Raw genomic sequence first — 20046 nt, forward strand, 5'->3', positions numbered from 1 at the left:
ATGGACACAATCAATAGTTACTTCTGGAGCCTTAACAGTGCAATCTGTGACGTGTTGTGGATGTTTTTTGTCACATTTCCTGTTTTCTCTCTGGTCGTGTTTTGTTCTCGTTATCAAAATTGAAAAATAAATATAAAATCTACCAGATTTGACTTCTAAAATGTATAATGTTTTGATCTTCACGATTTCACTGTGACCTGAACAATCACGTTTTTCAGTTAACCTAATAGTTTTTACATTTGCTCAAAATCAGTGGATTATTCTGGTAAGACGCAGTTCAAACCAGGCCAAAATGGGACTTTAAAAAGGTTAAATAATTGAGGTTTTGGTTTCACATGACCGCCGTAACATAAATTATTTAAATCTCTGTACTTCCCGTTGAAGGAGACAGTAAAACAAACTTGCCTCACGCTCGGTCACGTAAACACCGCTTGAACTCCGATGACCAACAGGAAGTCTTGGAGGAATGTGAAAAATGAGGTGAACTCGAGGTCAGGCTGACGCAACGGCACCAAACGCCTGCCACTTCTGAGTTATTCTACCCCGTCCTGCCTCAGACTGCCACTTCTGACGCTCGACACAAACTGGCAGACGTGCGAGAGTTGGTGCACATTCCTCTGGGTTCATTTCATTCAGAACCGATTAGATTTGGAAATGCCGTTTGGTTGCAAGTGGAAGTAATGAAACTACATAAAAAATACAATAAACAAATCATGTGCACAACCTTAAATAGCCTGAATAAAGCATGAACAAAGACGTAACTGCTGATGGACATTGTAAGAAGATGAACTACCGTATTTTCCGGAGTATAAGTCGCACCAGCCAAAAAATGCATAAGAGAGAAGAAAAAAACATGTATAAGTCGCACTGGAGTATGAAATGCGGTTGCAAGTGTGAAAATAACAAATAATATCCCGTACAAGTTGCTCCGGAGTCCAAGTATACAAGTATAAGTATAAGTCGCACCCTGGCCCAAAACTATGAAAAAAGGCGCAACTTATAGTCCGGAAAATACGGTATATGATTAAAAGGGGTTAGGAGTTGGAGCTAGGCTATTAATAAAGTCGTTACTAATTCAATGCTGCGTTCCAAGTCCGAACTCTGACCTTGGAGAGACGTTTTCTCAGGCTTTTTGCGTCCCAGTGTCGAGCCAGGCAAAATCCTGAGCAGTGGATTACGGTTTATGTACGTATGTGTATGTGCATCTTCTCGCCGTGAGGCAATATGAGTGAAGATTTTTTTTAAATGAGTAGTAAAAGCAGAGTCAGCGTTTGTGTAAAGGCCAGTGAAGCGGTGCAGAGGTCGCGGGGCGGGAGGGGCCAGTCTGATTCACAGTGTGTTACAATGGTCAGTCTGTAATGGGGATGAACACGCTGAGGTTTACCCAAGCAGCTCCTCGCATCGGCGCAAACGAAGCAAAAAGCATGGTGTGAGGGGCACTTTTGGATGAAGAATAGAATCAAGAAAATCGGGATAGTTAACTCATGTGGGGCGATACTCATTTTTGAGACATTTCGATCGATAAGGCTGCACAATGTTGGAAACGACCGCGATATGCAGCGGTGGAAGAAGTACTAAATGTTACTGGACACAGGGGCAAACAGATGGCTCGAGTAAAAGCAAACGAAGCACATACCAGGCTTTTAGATAGAGACCCGTCTTCCCGTATTTTGGACAGGGTATTTTAAAATGTGGATGGCCATTTTAGAGTGCAGGGTCGGCCATTTTATTAATAAATCTTAGGGGGAAAAAAAAGGAATATTATCATTAAATCGGGCCGGGAAGCATTTGACAATAGTCCGCCATTACAGTTTACGAGTGAAAATGTGCATGCTGCGCGCTGATTGGTCGACGAAATTTGTGTGGCTCTGATTGGCTGCCGAGTCGTGGTCCGGAGAATGCCGAAGCTACTCGTTTTTTCGCCTAGTCGGCCCCTGTGCCCCCGGACAAAATTATTTGGGGTGTTTTCAAATCCTATCTAAAAGCCTGGCACATACAAATCTATTACAAGGTTTTACAGTTTAAGAGTAAAATGAAAAAATATTGTGTAGGAGTGTTAAACATGATGACTTTGATAAAGAATTGCGCAGATTTTTTTTTCCGTGGTCAGGAGGTTACAGGAAGCACACGACATCAGAAAAGGTCAGTTAGCATTTAGCTCCGATGCCAGTTTTACATGAGAATCCGAAATAAAACCGGTTTACACGCTATAAGCAATGAGCTTTTAGCGGGCAAATGCTAACGACAACAGACACTGGCGCCGGAGTCTCTATTAGCAGAGTTGCTAAATGATCGATAGCATGAGCATCCAACGACGCATCAACTTATTCATTTATACGTCTGCGATACGGCCATTTACGTCACCGTGACAACACATTATAAACGGCACGTTACTCATCTTTTCTGTTGACTCCACTTCCCAAACAGAAGATGAGTCGCCCGTAAAGTCCGAAGCTTCTCGCAGCGACGTGACAGAATGTGATCCGACTTTTAGCCATTTCTCGCCCGTTTACATTTAGAGCTCGACAAATGGGCCTCAAGTTTCATTTAAACATGATGCAAAAACACTGCAATTCTGTCATTTATACGGTATATTCAGTTATTTTATGATGGTTTTGTTTGAGTTGCACCACATCTGAACATTCACTGACGCTCATCTTTGTTCAGTTGGATTAAGAACAGTTAAAAAGAGAACAAAAAAGAATATGATTTGTATAGATCGATACATGAGCAAGACCAAACGAGAAATCATAATAAATCTGTTACTCTGGCTCTGGTTAACGCCTCATTAATTTGACGCAGAGATGGTAAACTAAGGGAAAAAAACGTTTGACGTTTTGTGTGCAAAACATTGGAAACATTTCAGTTTATAAAATGTACTGTATCAATACAGGTCGATTATATTATGGCCAAAAAATGTTTTATTGAATGAATTTTGTATTTTCTAATTATTATAGTTTTAGTTAAACAAACTAAAATGATAAGTGTTCAAATGTTTTGTGATAGCCGCCAGCTCGATGTCTTAATCTAACAGTGCAGTATCTGGAGTGCTGCAGTCTTATCAGACACCAGCGTCATTAAGACAAACGGCCCTGACATACTTCACAGACTCTGATATTAACAGTGAAAATCTACAGATTAAATGTTCTATTATCGTGTCACGCCGCAACAAGGAAAGTGGCCAATCTGAAACACTGAAGGCACTCGTTCTAACGCTCATTAGATTTATCATATAAGGTTTCATTTTTCCTGTGAATGGATGGAACCCGGCGCATCTAAATATATGACAATTGTTGTGTACATGTATGTTGTGTATATGTATGTTGATTATATCTATGTTGTGTATATGTATGTGGTGTATATGTATGTGGTGTATTTGTATGTTGTGTATCTATGACAATTGTATCCGTGTCCTCAACCTGAAATAAATCTCTGAGGCAATCACAAAGAAATGGATGACAAACTACACCAATGACGGACAAATGTCAGACAAATGGAAAAAATAATCATTAATTTGGAAACTTTGACAGACTTTGGACGAGGCGGGACGCTTATTTTCATTTGAATGTGCCGTGATTTTGTTTCTTTCAATGTTTAGTGCTACAGGTGTTTATTTTGCTCTGTGGTTGCATTCGGCTCTGTGTTTTATGTTGAATTTTCTTTAAAAAACAAAAACAAAAAAAAAACATTTAATATTAATTTATTAAGTCATTTTAAAAGTGAGGTGAAGGTTTTAAGCAGGGAGAAAAGATGGTTTGAAAGAGGAGTTAAGGAAGCTATTTTTGTTAAAAAAGAAAGACCTTCTTTAAACAGAAATGGAGGGCTTAGGTTTCATCTTCCTGTTATTTATAATGGGTTACTGAACCCCTGGAAAAGTAAAGGACCAGGACATTCAGATGCTAATTAGGTACTCAGGGTGGTTGAGCCAGGGTCTCACTAAGACAAAGAGGACTCTAATAGCCCATTAAGATTCTGAATAGGCTAGCTCGGTAGATACAAGGGGGGAGTTTCTGTTGAAACAAACAACTCTTTCTACTTCAGGAAGGCTCCTCCCAATGGGCGGGTTTTACCACAGAACAGTATTAATATCGGAGTTCTCGACCTAAATTCTGTTATTGACAATGACTCTTGGATGAGAGTCGAAACGTCTACTTTTTCAAACTGAGTCCAGATGACTACAACTGAAGCTTTTTCTACCATTTTAAAAGTAGTTTGTGTTTTTGTTCTCAAGCTGATGTTCCAGTCACTTTGGGTTGCCAGATCAGCACAACTGACAAGCTGCGTGTCTTTGCTTTTGTAGTAGTTAGTTTTGCTCTGCCTGGTTAGATCATTGCTTTAGGGATGGGCCATGCCAGTTTTTGATTTGGATACAAACGGTATAAAGTGCTTTGGTGGTAGTTATTCTATACCGACACTCGATACTGGTCCAAACCACAGACTGTAACTATTTAAAACGGTTTCAAACGGGCTCTGAAGGACAAACGGAACCCCTGACACACATGGATCAGTCCAATCTGCTGCTGGTGAAGCGTTTGACACTAAACGACAAAGAAACGGCTCCAACAAGTCTGAGAGTCATTCCTGCCATTGAAATGTACAAATATCGATAGTCAACACCAATAAGGACAACAAGCTCAATACCCACATTTTACTGAGCCAGTATCAATACAGCGATACTTCGATACCAATACCTCATCCATACTTGTATATTAGTACATTTAGGATACTTCAACTGCCTCAGAATAATTAATCTCCTCAGCACAGACTCAAAAACCCATTAATTAAAAGGCGAGAAAGGTTCCAACGTCTGTATAATAAATGTGAGCGTCGCTGCAGTGTTCCTGTTGTTCATCTGGCTTTCTACAGCTTGTGTCATACGTCAGGTACAAACTAAATATTTAGCAGAGTTGTCGACTTGTATATTTGTTATAAGACGAAGCCCTTTCACAGTTGACTTGCGTTTTGGGCTCTTACAGGATTAAGAACTTTGCCTCCCACGTTCAGTCGCGATCGCCCGTGCCAGTTCTAAACCAGTTTCCTGCTCCCACGTGATGCACAAAGTCAGTAACAACATTTTTAGCCGCCTTGTGGGAAACCGTATTGGCCGTTTTCCCCCCCCTTTACGTCAGCCTCTGCGATACGATTGTGCGGCGTAATGAAACACCGTCAGGTCAGCGCCGCTTCCATTGTCACGCGTTACACAAGAACGACACAGTACCCGCCGGGCATTACTGCGCACTGCAAAACACATGGAGCGTTAATAAAAGCCATATCAGTCCATTTTTACACTGCAGGGTTCAGATCTATCTTTTTTGGGGGGGTTCAGACATCTGGAAGCTATCGCGTCGATTTGGAGTGGAGTGTCGAGCAAAAAAAAACAAAAAAAAAGGCTGTGTTTTATGAAATATTTGAAAATGTGGTTTGAATGGGTGCCAAACCGTGCCATGGCAGGGAACTGGGTGCACCGCTGTTGGGTGTCGGGTTGCTTCGAGTGTGGCGAGAGGAACCGGCCCAACTGTTGCCTCTTAATATCCAAATGTGATGATGTAACTCCAACTATTACCATAAACTTACAAACGGGCAATATTTATAATACTTAAAGTGCCTCTGACAGGTTGAACCACTAAAATACAGTTGAGATGAATAAATTTTGAATTTAGCTAAAAAAAAAAAACATCAAGGAAGTTTATCATTTCACTTCCTGTTTGGAAATTACCCAGCAAACACTGGGCATAAACTCATAATGTCAGTGTTTTTTATTTGACAAATGCAAATATACAAGAGCAGCTTTATTTTGTTGAATTAATGTTTAGAGGGTAAAAACAAATGCAGTTTTTTGTGTAATTTATGCATAAACTTTGACCTGAATGAGTGTCCCTAGTGTGATGTCACTTCCTGTCATTTTCTACAGATTTTAACATTTTCTCCACAAATACCTGCTCGATTGGTGTAAAACTATAATCTATATGTACAACAGGTCTAAAATACATTAATTAAAGTCAACATTTCAAATCCGTAAAAGCCTGTCATATATACTTAAAACTACTCCATGTCCAAATTACAGGCTAGATCTGTGGAAAGGCCATCCCCGCTCACAGTTGAACAGAATTTGGGACTTTGCGCAATAAAACGACTGAAACAGATTTGTGAACACTGGAATTTCCCCATTGTGGGACAAATAAAGGCTTATCTTATCTTATACATTCAATCCAACACTGTGGAACATGCCGTTTCCATAGTTACAAGCAGGAGTGTTCCGTCTCCCCAGGACTCCCAACACAAACATTTCACCACACAACCATTTCACAAGCAGTATTTTTGCCACTAAATATCCACAATGTTCAAGAGCTGGACGTGTGTTTGGAGCTCGTACAGTTTGCACTTCGCTGCCGTAGACCACCACAGTGCCCCCCCCTCCTCCTCCTCCTCCTCCTCTCGCCCCAGAACTTCAACAAAAACATTCCAGTGAGTCGGACTTGGGGCTGACTCATAAATTTAGCTGTTCCCGTTGCACTGCGGAGGAGCTGGAGGCGAGCGGGGCACGGCAGCGCTGCACCGTCGACTGGAACCGTGACAACAGCGCCGACGGTGGGCACGGATAAGACCACCGAGTGTGAGGGACAGAAAACCATAGTAAATGCACAAGAGCTGAGATGTTTGGGAGATGACATCATTGCCTCTCATAGAAGCTAACCTAACAAGTACGGGTCTATGGTAGAGTGCAAATACTAACATTGTAGTCAAGTTACAGAAAAGGCTCGATACTCGACAACGATTTCTTTATACGTTATACCAACAAAACCATCGAAATTTCAACTTTATTTGGTGATACACATGCTGTAAATGCGCTGGATTTTAGCCACGAGCTAACAAACCGACATGCATGAACACTGGAGGCAAAGTGGATGAAGCGTTTTGCCCAAGGACACAACGACAGCGTGCACTAGCGCCCCCCCCCCCTCCTGTGGTGTCCCAATCCATGTACTAACCAGGCCCGTTCCTGCTTAGCGTCATCGGGGAATGACCAGCCGGGGCTCGTCCAGACACAAGACTCTGACAACGTGCAAATCAGAACGTCGTTTTTAGCTGTGCACGTGGCTCTTTATATTATATTATATTTTATAATGATTGTCGATGTGTTTATTAGTTTGGGGATTTTAATGCATATCTTCTTCTCTTTGAATTACTTTGTGTACAAATTGTGCTCTTCAAATAAACTTTCCATGCACATTTTTATGGTTGTTGTTGGTTGTCTTTTTTTTTTTACAATATCTCCATCCTTATACCGTATTTTCCGGACTATAAATCGCACCTTTTTTCATAGTTTTGGCCGGGGTACGACTTATATGTGATATTATTCGTTATTTTCACTCTGACAGCCACAAGAGGGCGCTCTAGGCTCTAAGCAACGCAGAAGAAGAATCTGCACTTCCTCTTCCTCTGGAGTTTGTGGAGTTGTTTAGAAGTGACACAGAGGAAGAAGAATTCAGTGGATTTAGTGATTTGGGGTCAAACTGATGCTTTGGTAAACTTGTTAGCATGTTCTTTATGCTATAGTTATCTGAATAACTGTTCATATGTTACGTTAACATACCAGACACTTACCACAGTTCTGTCTGTGCCTCATGTAGCTGAAGGTGTTAGCGTTAGCATACGTCATGTAGCTGAAGGTGTTAGCGTTAGCATACGTACACCTATTCACCATGTTCTCTCATCTGTTAATATTTTAAACTGCATTTCAAGATGAAATGTCTGTTCTTGGTCTTGGATCTTCTCAAATAAATTTCCCACAAAAATGCGACTTATACTCCAATTTGACTTATAGTCTAAGTTTAAGAATAGGTATTTAAAGGTTTTGGGGCAGGTTTAGACACAGTTAACCAGTTTGAACATTTTTTTTTCAACAGAACTACTTTAAGAACGTAATCTCAATACTTGTCATGACTTTGGCGATAAAGAGATTTCACACATCTTAAATCAAAACAGTCTTTAAAAACCTGATTGTGAACAAGTTCAACAAGAACCAGACCGATAAGATGCAGATAAGAGTCGGGGATGTTGAGGCTGTTCAGACGAGTTCAGCGTAATGTAAACAGACCGTATCAGATCTATTTTTGATTTAATCCAACTTCATGGACAGACAAGGGGAAAAGAGCACGTTTAAGTGTTTAAAATTAGAATTGTGGTCTTGAACTTGAGCCGTGTCTTATACATTTGTGTCTGAAATGGCACAGCTGGCTATATACAAACTTTAAAGCAAATAATCATGATTTAATATCTCAGTTATAGCAATTAAGAGAGCAATGAGTCATACCATTAATCAAACTAATGAACAAAATGATCCTTGCAAATTGTAAAATGTATGTACTCAAAAACATGCAAAGTGATCATATGAACAGAACTTTAGGTGATTTAAGGCTGTCTACAACTCAAACAAAAGTTAGTTAAACTGTCAAGTGCAGGCAGCAAATAGCACTTGTGCAGCTTGAGGGACACTTTAAGAATTATTGACAAAACATTGCAACAGATCACTCAATAGTCAACTAAAATCAGGCAAGATTTAAACTAAGGCTCCTCAATCTAAATATTCACAATTTCCCAGCCTTGTAGTCGTCCTGATTACACTTGCCTCTTTGGGTCTGAATAGTTTGAATAAAACAAGTATTAACACTAATCTAACCACAAATTCCTCTCAAATTTGCATAAAACATCATAAAAAATCCTTCAAACTATTCCACTTTCCTCTGGCTACACTTCCAAAGCAGTGAACGCCTTGTCGACTTCCCTCATCCTTTCTCTCACCTCCAAAACCACGTCTTTGTACTGGAGGGTCTCACTGAAACCGGTTCAGAACAGGCCTGTGTGTCCCGGGACAGAGGAGAAGAAGCCACAGAACCTGCTCTATGACCCACACGTCCCCCTGCCCCGGCCCACACACCCATCGCACCCCGCCCTGCGCCTGGACGGTCCACAAACGAAGGGGTCCCGGCATTAACACAGGGCCGGGATTTCCTGTTTCCGGGAGTCTCGCGCTAAAGCGGAGAACGTCACACATAAGAGCGCTTTGTCAAAGAGGAAACGCTGCACTTCAGTCACGAGGGGGTCGGTGTTTAGAGTCCATGCAGCGGGTCTCGGACCTGGCTTGGACCTGGCTTGGACCTGGCTTGGACCTGGCTTGGACCTGGCTTGGACCTGGCTTGGACCTGGGACGGACCTGGGACATCTGAGGCCTGCACAACAAAAGCTGGCTGTACTCATCCTGGACAAGTTTCTCTTTCCTAGATTGACTAACCGAGACACGTGAAAGTACGTCACAATATAAAATGTTAGTGTTAGTTCAATTAGTGCGAGAAAAATACATCGCGATTTAACGGTTCTTCACGATTATCGATATATACCAAAAACTGTTTCCGTTCCCGTGGTCTGACATGTTACTGCTCCTCAAGTTTGTGAGCGGCTTTAAAAAATTTGACTTTCTGAAAAACAAAATAAATCTAAAATTTGACAAAAACAGCTAGATTTACTTTTACGATTATATATATTTTTGGTTTTTCCAATTATTGCAATCTGAATCATCAAGATTGATTGACCCGATAATCTCGACGGCCCAGGACACGAGCGCCTCTGGATAAGACGGGCTCACAACTCGTTCTGCATCAACCTTCCATTAATGTTAGATGTAGCCTTTTCATCCATGTATTTATTAGCCTTTTGCTTTAAACACAAGTTATTTTGAGCGAAGAGAATGGGCAGAGAGCGTTTTAATCTCCGTTTCGAATTGAGCGATGTGTGGCATTTAATAAATATTATGTAACCGCTGTTCCACAAAATGTTCCGCAAAATACTATCATACATGTCCCCGGTTAGGCTATGAAACCGGGAAATGTGGCAAAATATGGGACCTTTAATGAATCTGTGTGCGTTCACAGAGCAGGGGGCGGGGTCAGCGCCAGCCGACCAATCAGAGCGATTGAGTGGGAAAGCGCTGCGGACTTCAAACATGAGCAAATGTCAATTATAATCCCGATTGTATACGAGGGAATGAGGGGATCAGTTAAAAGCTTGGGACGCTCGGGCACTGCGGTCATATGTGGTAATGCGACCAATCACAGCCTCGACGGGGTAAAGCGACCAATCACTCTGGTCCTGGTCTGGGATTTGGTTTCGACCTGGTTTCACTTTGAATCCAGGTCTTGGTTCAGGTCTCGTGAGAAGGCCTGGGTTGGTCTTCAGCTTTAGTCTTGGATGTGGTTTGAAGATGGTTCAGAGCATTTTAATAATATTTTACTCCCGATTTCTGGTAATGAACCGGACGGTAAATGCAAACTAAAATATCCATCTTATCTGAAAGAGTCAAATGTAGTAGTATGTAGAACATCCACCAAATTGCCATGGTGAAAAACACTCATCGTTCACATTCACGGAAAATTCCCCCTTTTGTTTAAGACGATTCAAACGGCTCGATGTTTTGGCATGACTCATAAAACGTAAATAAATCCATCCCAGAAATCACTTCCACAATTTCAGGGCAGTTCTGCTTTTGGTCTCATTTTTTAGACTGTGCGAGGAAAAAAGAGATGGTGAGAAAAAGCAGCAATTTGCACATGACTCTGACTAAGATAAAACTAGACTAAACCAAGACTAGACTAAACCAGGATTGGACTAAACCAAGACTGGACAAAACCAAAACTGACCCCTCTAAGTCTTGGTTTTGTCCAGTCTTGGTTTAGTCCAGTTTTATCTTAGTCTCTTTTTCCTCACAAAGTGACAAAATAAACAAAATATATATTCAAATTACAATAGAAAGACGTTTTACATTCACTTTTGTTTTGTTTATACTACTGACATAAAAAAAAAAATTCCCGTGCTGTCACTTTCATAAAAGACTTCCTTTTTCATATATATACTAGAATGACACCAACTACAGCAGGAAATCCCCTCCAGCACAGGCAGACGCAGTGAGGTCCAGCACAGGCAGACGCAGTGAGGTCCAGCACAGGCAGACGCAGTGAGGTCCAGCACAGGCAGACGCAGTGAGGTCCAGCACAGGCAGACGCAGTGAGGTCCAGCACAGGCAGACGCAGTGAGGTCCAGCACAGGCAGACGCAGTGAGGTCCAGCACAGGCAGACGCAGTGAGGTCCATCTCTCCACTCGTTCTCACACTTCTTATCAGTGATCGGTGCCTTTTCCAGAGACTCCAGCGAAAGCACAAACTCAAGGCGTGGCCCATTCATCAGCAGCTCATAAAAAAGAAAATCACTCCAAAAGATGTAAAAAAGAAGTCCCAGAACAACAGCAAGTCGCTCAAACGGCGCAGATCTCCTCGAATCACGACCGCGGTAGACGTTTTGGGCAGATCTATTATGTCCAAGGTTCTCTCAAAAACAACTGATATTTCTTGACATGTGGCGGTCTTTGGTCATTTTGAAGCTCGATATGGTGCTTGTATAGATGATAAAAAGCCATTCATGACACTAACACAATAACCTGAAAGATGATATTCTAAATGTGCAATACTATTAAAAACACAAGCTGCTATGATTGAAAAATAGGATGGGAAAGAGTGCACGTCGCCGGCCAAAAGTTTAATCCTCCAGCAAGCTCCTCCCGACCAAGATCCTGGTTTAAGAGACGAGCCTGAGTCATCAGGACAAACAGGCAATGTTTACTATGTCGTGGGAGCGCTTCATGTGATAAGCCTCGACTAAAGTGTACGAAAGAAACACATTTACAACACGCCGCGCTTTATTCTCCAGTTCAGAGTCTTTGAACCCGGCGCCGCCTCAGTCAGAGCCACGAATGGTCAGAGCCATACAAACAATAGGCTGCACTACGACATCTCAGACACAAAAACCACTGCACTGTCAACTCTTGGCGACGCGCTGAATATCGGCGCATTAATCGGTCTGTAAACGTGATGAAATGGTTGTATTCTAGAGATTCTAAGCTTTTAAAACAAGGCCATAATCAGCAGTTTCCTCCAAGTGTCCTTATCGACCAGGAACTCTGGAATCTCCTCCAGGTTTCTACTTCTGAAGGGGTTTGGTAGTTTTTCCTGTTCTGAGGAAGCGGGTCAAAGGACAGGGGACATTGGGACATTTGTCAAAAGAACGTGGGGATGCTGGGACTTTGCTAAATTCCTATGAACGTTCTTTAATCTGATTTCAATCGTCGCCCATCGAGGTAAACGCAGAAATTGAACTGAACATGAACTGTGCAGCGAGTGTGCTCTTTACAGGCTGATCAGAGGTGCTAGCTTAAGGACGAGGCCACTGTAGAAGACAAATTGTAGGAAAAGATTCAGTTGTAATCATCTGGACTCGTTTCAACTCTCATCCAAGAGTCATTCTCAATCTGCGAATTTAGACCGGGAACTCAGATATTTATCATATTCTGTGGGAAGCAGGCTTTTAAATAGGGGGCCGTCTTCCCGTATTTTGAAATGTGGACGGGCATTTTCGAGTGCATGGATGGGGTCATTTTATTAATAAATCTTAGGAAAAAAAGGGAATATCATCATTGAATCGGGCCGGGAAGCGTTTGACAATAGTCCACCATTACAATTTACGGTGAAAATTTGCATGCTGCGCGCTGATTGGTCGACAAAATGTGTGTGCTTGGCTCCGATTGGCTGCCGAGCCGTGGTCCGGAGAATGCCAAAGCTACTCGTAACGTCAGTCGCCGCTTCATTTTGTAAAAGCATCGGAAAATACGCCACAATATGCATATTGGCTTTCCATAACCATAAAATGTTTGAAGTACTTTTTATTGGTCCGGAGAATGCCGAAGCTGCTCGTTTTTTCGCCTACGTCGGCCCCCGTAGCGTTTTCTAATCTTATCTAAAAGCCTGGTGGTAAACCCAGCCCAATCTTTTTCTACAATGGAACACTCCTGGACGAATGAGGGATTACACAGACATGTAGAGGACAAAGTTCCCAAAAAGGTCCACAAACTTAAGTACAGAATTTTAGGGAGCGATTTGTTTCTACTCCAATCCTCCCCGGGCCTGTTCTCGCTCTGGTTTTCACAGACGAGCTCAGCAGCTTCCTCTTGGCACGAGCACCGAGACCGTGCGCGAGCTTAATGCTAAATCCAGCGCTTCCCTTGAAACCAGTCCCGGCCCAGAGCTGGTTCTCGGCCCCGGTCTCGGCTCCGGTCTCGGCCCCGTCTGAAGGCTCTGAAGGCTCTGGGAGGGAGGGCACTCGCTCGCTCACCTTCTCCACGCATTCCTCGCATTCCTCGCTCTGATAAATGCGCAGCCCGCCACGCATTAGCCGCTCCCGTTGTTAAGATTGCGAAATACCAAGTGCATTGAAATGACAGATAAAAGACAAAGGAAGGGAGAAAGTAACTGTAGGAGCAGAAGGAAGAGGGGAAAACGAGGAAAAACTACCACAAGCTGCAGTATTTGACAAGATTTTGGGAAGATGTCCGACGATCGGCTTAGCCAATCGGTGACGCGCATGCTCCGTCCAATTAAAAAACAAACATGGCCACTTACGAGGGAATAAGAAAGGCTAAAACGACATCAGAGAGACTGAAAAACAAATGGCAGGTTCTCACGATTCGAGACATTACACGGCTCACGATACGATATTTTAATCATGATTTTGTTGTTACTCCCAACGTGCTGCATTACTTTTTAGATATAAGGATGTCACAATGTCCAATTCAAGTGTAATGATTGTGACAAAAAATCTGACGTATTAACAATTCTTCAGGATTATGACTGAGACTCGTGTGAAATCTTGTTGCCAGTTTTCAAGTTTGTCATTTATCAGCTTTATAGATGATAAAATAAAGTAAATGTGACAAAAACGGACAGAAAAAAAGCACTTTATATTTATTCATTTTAACTATCGATTGAATTAAAGCCACTTAATTACTAAAATGGTCACAATTATCATCTTTAGTTCTTATTGCGACCTAAATAATTAATTGAACAACCTTGACGTCCCCATTTAAACCAAATACATTTTACCAACGTTACTAAAATGAAATCCACCCATTTAATTCATGAAAACTGAATATGTCAAATGTACCTCAGAGTTTAGAATCATAAAGTATCAAATGTTCAAAAAATATACAAAATGTCGCATTATCACAGAAAAATGTCAAACTGTATCAAAACAAAAGCATCTCGCCTCATAAACTGAGTTGTGCCGATTTCCCTCTACCCAGACACCTCGTTTGAGCCTCTACTTAAACTTAAGGTGCAGTATGTAACTTTTGCTTGTATAGGGTCCAATTACAAGTCAGCTCAGTGGAGAGGCTATGCATTTTTGAGCAATAAAAAACACCAGTAAAGCAAATAAATTTACAATAAAAAGGTTCAATAAAAGTCGTACTGTAGGACAAAAGCATAAACATCGCCATGGAGACAAGCTGGTGGCAGATGCTCAGAAAAGTGACATTTGAAGTAATGTTCAAATATCGTATTTTCTGGACTATAAGTGGCACCTTTTTTCATAGTTTTGGCCGGGGTGTGACTTATACTCCGGAGCGACCTATATGATATTATTTGTTATTTTGACACTTGCAACCGCATTTCATACTCCAGTGAGACTAATATATGTTTTTTTTCTCTACTATGCATTTTTTTTTGGCTGTATATACTCCGGAAAATACGGTAATTACATTTTCTTTCACCCCAAATATTTAAAATTTTAAGGGACACACAAAACACAACAACTGGCGACAAACTAAGAGCAATTGTAATGGCACAATATGATTAAACATAAACTAAATGCACTGTTAATTACACTAAATCGTCAACAATGCAACACCTAAAGAATGGAAAGCCACTACATAAACAATGAATTATTATGTCACGTTAAATCTGTCGACCGGCGAAGCTCAAATTCTTAACATTCTCGTTCTTAAGTGGCGTTCTTAAAATGTGCCACGCCCCATGTTCTGGAGAAGTATGAACTCAAGTGTCTTCACAGCGTTTATTGAGGCCATAAACACTTCCACCTCTGATGAAGACGAATGACGCTTCGCTCGGCTCAAAGGGTGAACGGATTTACACACGAGTTACGACCGAGAACCGGAAAGATAAGAATTGTGAGAATTTTAGAAGCAAAATTAAGTCTTTTTTTAGTTAAATCTGTTGTTTAAAAAATAGATTGTGTGACGTTTTACTTTATTTTGTCTCTCGGAAAGTTAATTTTCGTAAATGTCGGTCGCAAACTGGAGGAGCTTGTCAGAATCAAACAAAATTAAAGATTTCTCTGTTGTTTAATAAGTCTCAATGATTGTACCGTATTTTCTGGACTATAAGTCGCACCTTTTTTCATAGTTTTGGCCGGGGTGCGACTTATACTTATATTTACACTTCGGAGCGACTTATGTGATATTATTTGTAATTTTCACACTTGCAACTGCATTTCATACTCCAGTGCGACTTATATATGTTTTTTTTCTTCTCTATTATGCATTTTTTGGCTGGTGTGACTTATAGTTCGGAAAATATGGTAACTGTAAAGTAAGGATGTCACAATATCAAATCTACAGTCGGTTGTACTTTAAGGCTTGTCCGTTTAATTTAACTAAATTTGTTGTTTGTTCAAAGCGTCTATGGGAAAAAATATATTGGTTCATGATAATTGAAAACTGGAGTGTAATAGAAGTTGGTTTGTGAAGAAGGGTCATTAGTATAATATTAGTAATAAAAGCATATTTCTAGCTCCAATCTTGAGCTTTCAAAGACAAAAAGCTTCAATAAATCAAGACAAGACCCAATCCAGACCAGGTCTAAACATATTTAAGTTGAGTCGTAACATAAACTTACTTTAGCTCATTGAAAGTACATTTAAATATAGCAATAATATTTCCAGTATTGTCCAGTATCTTCTGTAGACACCACATTTAACACTGCATTAGACGAGCAATATTTAAAAGCCAAATTAGGGAATTCAAGATGTGGATCAATAACGTGACCGTTTCAGAAGCAAAGTTCAATCTACCGTATTTTCCGGCATATAAGTCGCACCAGCCAATTAATGCATAATGGAGAAGAAAAAAAAACATATACAAGTCGCACTGGAGAATAAGTCACATTTTTGGCGGAAATTTATTTGATAAAATCCAAAACCAAGAGTTATTCAGATAACTATAGCATAAAGAACACGCTAACAAGTTTACCAAAGCATCAGTTTTACCCCAAATCACTAAATCCATTGAATTCTTCTTCCTCTGTGTCACTTCTAAACAACTCTACAAACTCCAGAGGAAGAGGAAGTGCGGTGTGGTTGTCAGTGTGAAAATAACGAATAATAAATCACATTTAAGTCGCACCCCGGCCAAAACTATGAAAATGGGTGCGACTTATAGTCCGGAAAATACGGTATTCTCCGAAAAAGTAAACCTAGGTGCAAAAAGCTTTTATAGATCTGGCCGCTTTTAGCAAGCTGGTCACATACAAAGATGAATAGTAATTTTAGACGATTTGAAGGAGAGATAATTGAGCATTTAACCACGAACACTTGTAAAATCGTGATGTTTTTTCTCACAATAATCGAAAAAGTCAACTGAAGATAAAGGTGTACCATGCATCTTTTCTGGTTTCCATGGAGATGCATTTGCTTTACTTCAAACCCTAAACTCCTTGAGCTTTGTTTTCGCACCGGTGGGAAAAGTCTGCCGTGTTCTGGAGCTTTTATTGACTTCGTGTTCGCTCTTGGTTCGCTGATGCGCTACAGTCAAATCTCGCTGCGCTCATCACCGACAAGTCCCAGCATGCAACGCTCTCACTCGCCCGGAGCCGCCGACCGTCCCACGGCGACGAGGGAACATGGGAAGTGCTGCTCTGTGGGATTCCGTGAACGATTGTGGGGGAATAAAAAGGTGCGTCAACAACTAATGTACAAACAAACAGACGCAATAAAAAAATAAAAAGCTAGAATCGTTCCTTTTGTGACCATTTCAGAAGCAAAATAATAATTATCAATAATCTTGATTATTCTGGCCACAAAAGAAGCAAAAAAATAATAATGACAATTTTAGGAGGCAAAATTAAGTTAAATCTATAGTGGATAAAGATAAATGTAAATTTACATTTAAGTCTAAGTCTTTAATACAGTTTTTAATCGGTGCAAAAATATTTAAATATATTGTGATACTAAATTTTGTGATACAGTATTGATATCGTGGGCTGCTGTATCGATACATCGCCAGGAGTCTTCCTAATTCTTTTTGTGACCGCGCAACACTTTTGTTGACATTTTGACTGTTTTGATGGTTCAAATGTGTGCATTTCATATAGAGTTTGTGCCAATCGTGGTTTAACAAAGACAAATTTTGTTAAAATGTATTGGGTTCTTTAAAAAAAATTAAAAATAGTGATATATCGTAGAATATCAACATATCGATTATCGCACGTATCGCAAAATCGCGATGTTATCGTATCGCGAGCCGTGTATCGCATCGAACCGTGAGGGACCCAGCAATTCCAAGCGCCTGACATATTTGGCTCTTCCATCTACCTTTGACGAGTAAAACACACCTGGCAGCATCGCTGTACGATAAACAGGAAGTCAGCCATGTTGAATCAAAGTGGCGCCGCCACGTTTGACTTTTTTTTTTTCTTTCAAAATTGTACTTGTCCTAGGTTTTTCGTCCGATCGAGCTCAAAACAACACTTTTTGCATCTAGGAGACATTGAAATTTAATAAAAATTCAAAAAAAAAATGTATATCCTTTACGCGTAACAAGCCCTCAAAAAAGGCTTGATTTCCTGTTTTTTCAAGGACAAGTCACGCCTAATGGAAATGATCTATGAGGCTTATATTTCACTCACTAATGCGTTTTTAATGGTCTGATTGGAAAAAATTAATACAATGTAACAAAGACTCTATAGCGCCCCCTAACCATCGTGTGAAAAACTCAACATTGTCTGATTTGTTTGAAACTCGGATGGGTTATATTCTTCTCGAGGCGCCATGAAAAAAGTGCATTGCAGATATTGTGTATTTTCACAATTGGCCAGCAGAGGCGCAATGAATGCTTTAACTTCCTCTTCCTCTTTTATTTTGATGGAACATTTCCTCTCGTGCCGCGGTCTTAGCATAAGCATCAGCATCAGCGTTAGCGGCGGGTCTCTGTTGCTAGGTGACGGAGATACAGGGAGGAGGGGTTTAAAGAATAAAGTCAAAGAATAAAGTCAAAAGAATAAAGTCTAAAGAATAAAGAGAATGCAGTGTCGGGGCAATGGCAATCAAAACACGAGCGAGAGCTGCTACCGCAGCTTTAACTTTATTTTGTCATTCAGAAAGTTCAATTTCATAAAACCTCAAACACTGAGGAACAGTCACATGTCAGACCACAAGAATAGAAGAAAAGTGAAAATGTAGTTACCGTCTCGATAATCGTAAAGAATCGTTCAATCGTAATGTTTTCCCTTCACAATAATCGTAAAACTCGTCAATAATCATGAATATAAAAACTGATCTAGGCGATATTGACAAAAATCTGATCGAGTATCTCAAGAACGTTATTATGTAAATCCAACATAAATATCTTTCAAAAATAATGGTTGAGATTTAATTATCGGGAAACAAAACATTTAAATATTGGTCAAAATCGATCACAAAAGTGCAGAAATATCACCTTCTACCTTTATTTGAACGTTAGCAACATTTTTTTCAATCAGCTCTTTTTGTACCATTTTTTACTATAAATGCTAAACTCACTGTAGCTAGAACCAATCAGCTTGCCGTAGCCTTGCCTTAATTCATATTCATTGATAAGAATCTGTTGCTTTTGTAGGTTAGCTCCGCCCAGATGGGGTTTTCTCACTCTCCCGTTTCTAGTTCCCATTTGAAAAAAAACAGTCACAACTAGAGAAGTGGCCCCTGACCGCCATGAAAACTCTGCTTCACTTTTGTGTTAAAGGCAACGATTAAAAACGACTTTCCCGCCATCAAAAAGAAAGACTATTTGGTTTTAAAAAGTATTTGAATGCGAGGACCTCCAATTAATTCACCACGTTCCATGTAAAGTGACAAAAGTTTAAATAAACGTTAAAAAAAAGGGAGGAATGATTACGCAATTCATTTTTACAGCAGTGGTATTTCAATGGATTTAAACTGTGGCGAGCAGGTCTGGACACGGCACTGGAATCACAGCAACAATGGATTTATCTGAGTTTATTCAACACCAGAGCGGCCAGAGGGATACTTATAGATAAAATGAATAAAGTATATATAAAATGCTAAAAAATGAAAATAAATGAAATGAAAAATATATAAAAATGAAAATAAAATATATAAAATGAAAATAAAATATATACAAATATATCAAATGAAAATAAAAAATAAAATGAATAAATAAAATGAAAAAACAATATATTAAATGAATAGAATATATACAAATAAAATATATAAAATGAATAAAATATATAAAATGAATAAATAAAATATATAAAATGAATAAAAATGTAATTAAAATATTTAAAATATAAATAAAATAAATATATATTTTTAAATAAAAATAAATTATACAATAAAATAAAATACGACATACAAAAGCAGCATTGTATTTAATTTGACTTTAGCACAGTCTCTATAACGTGTTGCCCATTGATGCATATTTACAGCCTTAAACTGACCACAGTGTTTCACCTCATTTTTAACACACTTTTTTGTGGCTTTTGCAGCGCTTTCTGTCGCCACTTTTGCCCCAGAACGTGCCACTTTTGCCCCAGAACGTGCCACTTTCCCCCTGCACTCGCCCCGTTGGAACAGCCCCTCCAGAGCCCGCAGACGCCGCTCACCTGCGATGATCTCCCGCTTGGACTCATCCAGGTGACTCGACACCACGTCCCCCATTTCTCCTCCAACAATCACAGCAAAAGAGAGAAAAAAAAAAAAAAAAAAAGAGTAAAAAGTTTAGTTTCCGCTGGCGTTAGACGTGTCCACGCGGTGCGGACGTGGCTCAGACGCACGAGACGCACGAGGCGCACGTAACCAGCGGCAGCCGAACCCGAAAACAGACGCGGCGGAAGCGGCAGAAGCGGCGGCGGCGGCGGCGGCGGCGGACTGAAG

General features: G+C 40.3%; 1 protein-coding gene across 2 annotated transcripts in view; it reads right to left on the reverse strand.

The window, feature by feature from the left end:
- The window catches only part of niban2b (niban apoptosis regulator 2b), a 52242-nt gene extending 32396 nt beyond the window's left edge, over positions 1 to 19846 (reverse strand). For both annotated transcript variants that reach the window (XM_072432410.1, XM_072432409.1), the window contains exon 1: positions 19776 to 19846. In XM_072432410.1, coding sequence (XP_072288511.1) covers positions 19776 to 19830 — 55 coding nt within the window. In that variant the 5' untranslated portion in view covers positions 19831 to 19846. The remainder of the gene's footprint in view (positions 1 to 19775) is intronic.
- Between the last annotated feature and the right edge of the window lie 200 nt (positions 19847 to 20046).

This window comes from Eucyclogobius newberryi, unplaced genomic scaffold (assembly GCF_026437365.1).
Source record: "Eucyclogobius newberryi isolate DKJ021-1_F unplaced genomic scaffold, fEucNew1.0.hap1 SCAF_6, whole genome shotgun sequence".
NCBI classification, from domain to species: domain Eukaryota; kingdom Metazoa; phylum Chordata; class Actinopteri; order Gobiiformes; family Gobiidae; genus Eucyclogobius; species Eucyclogobius newberryi.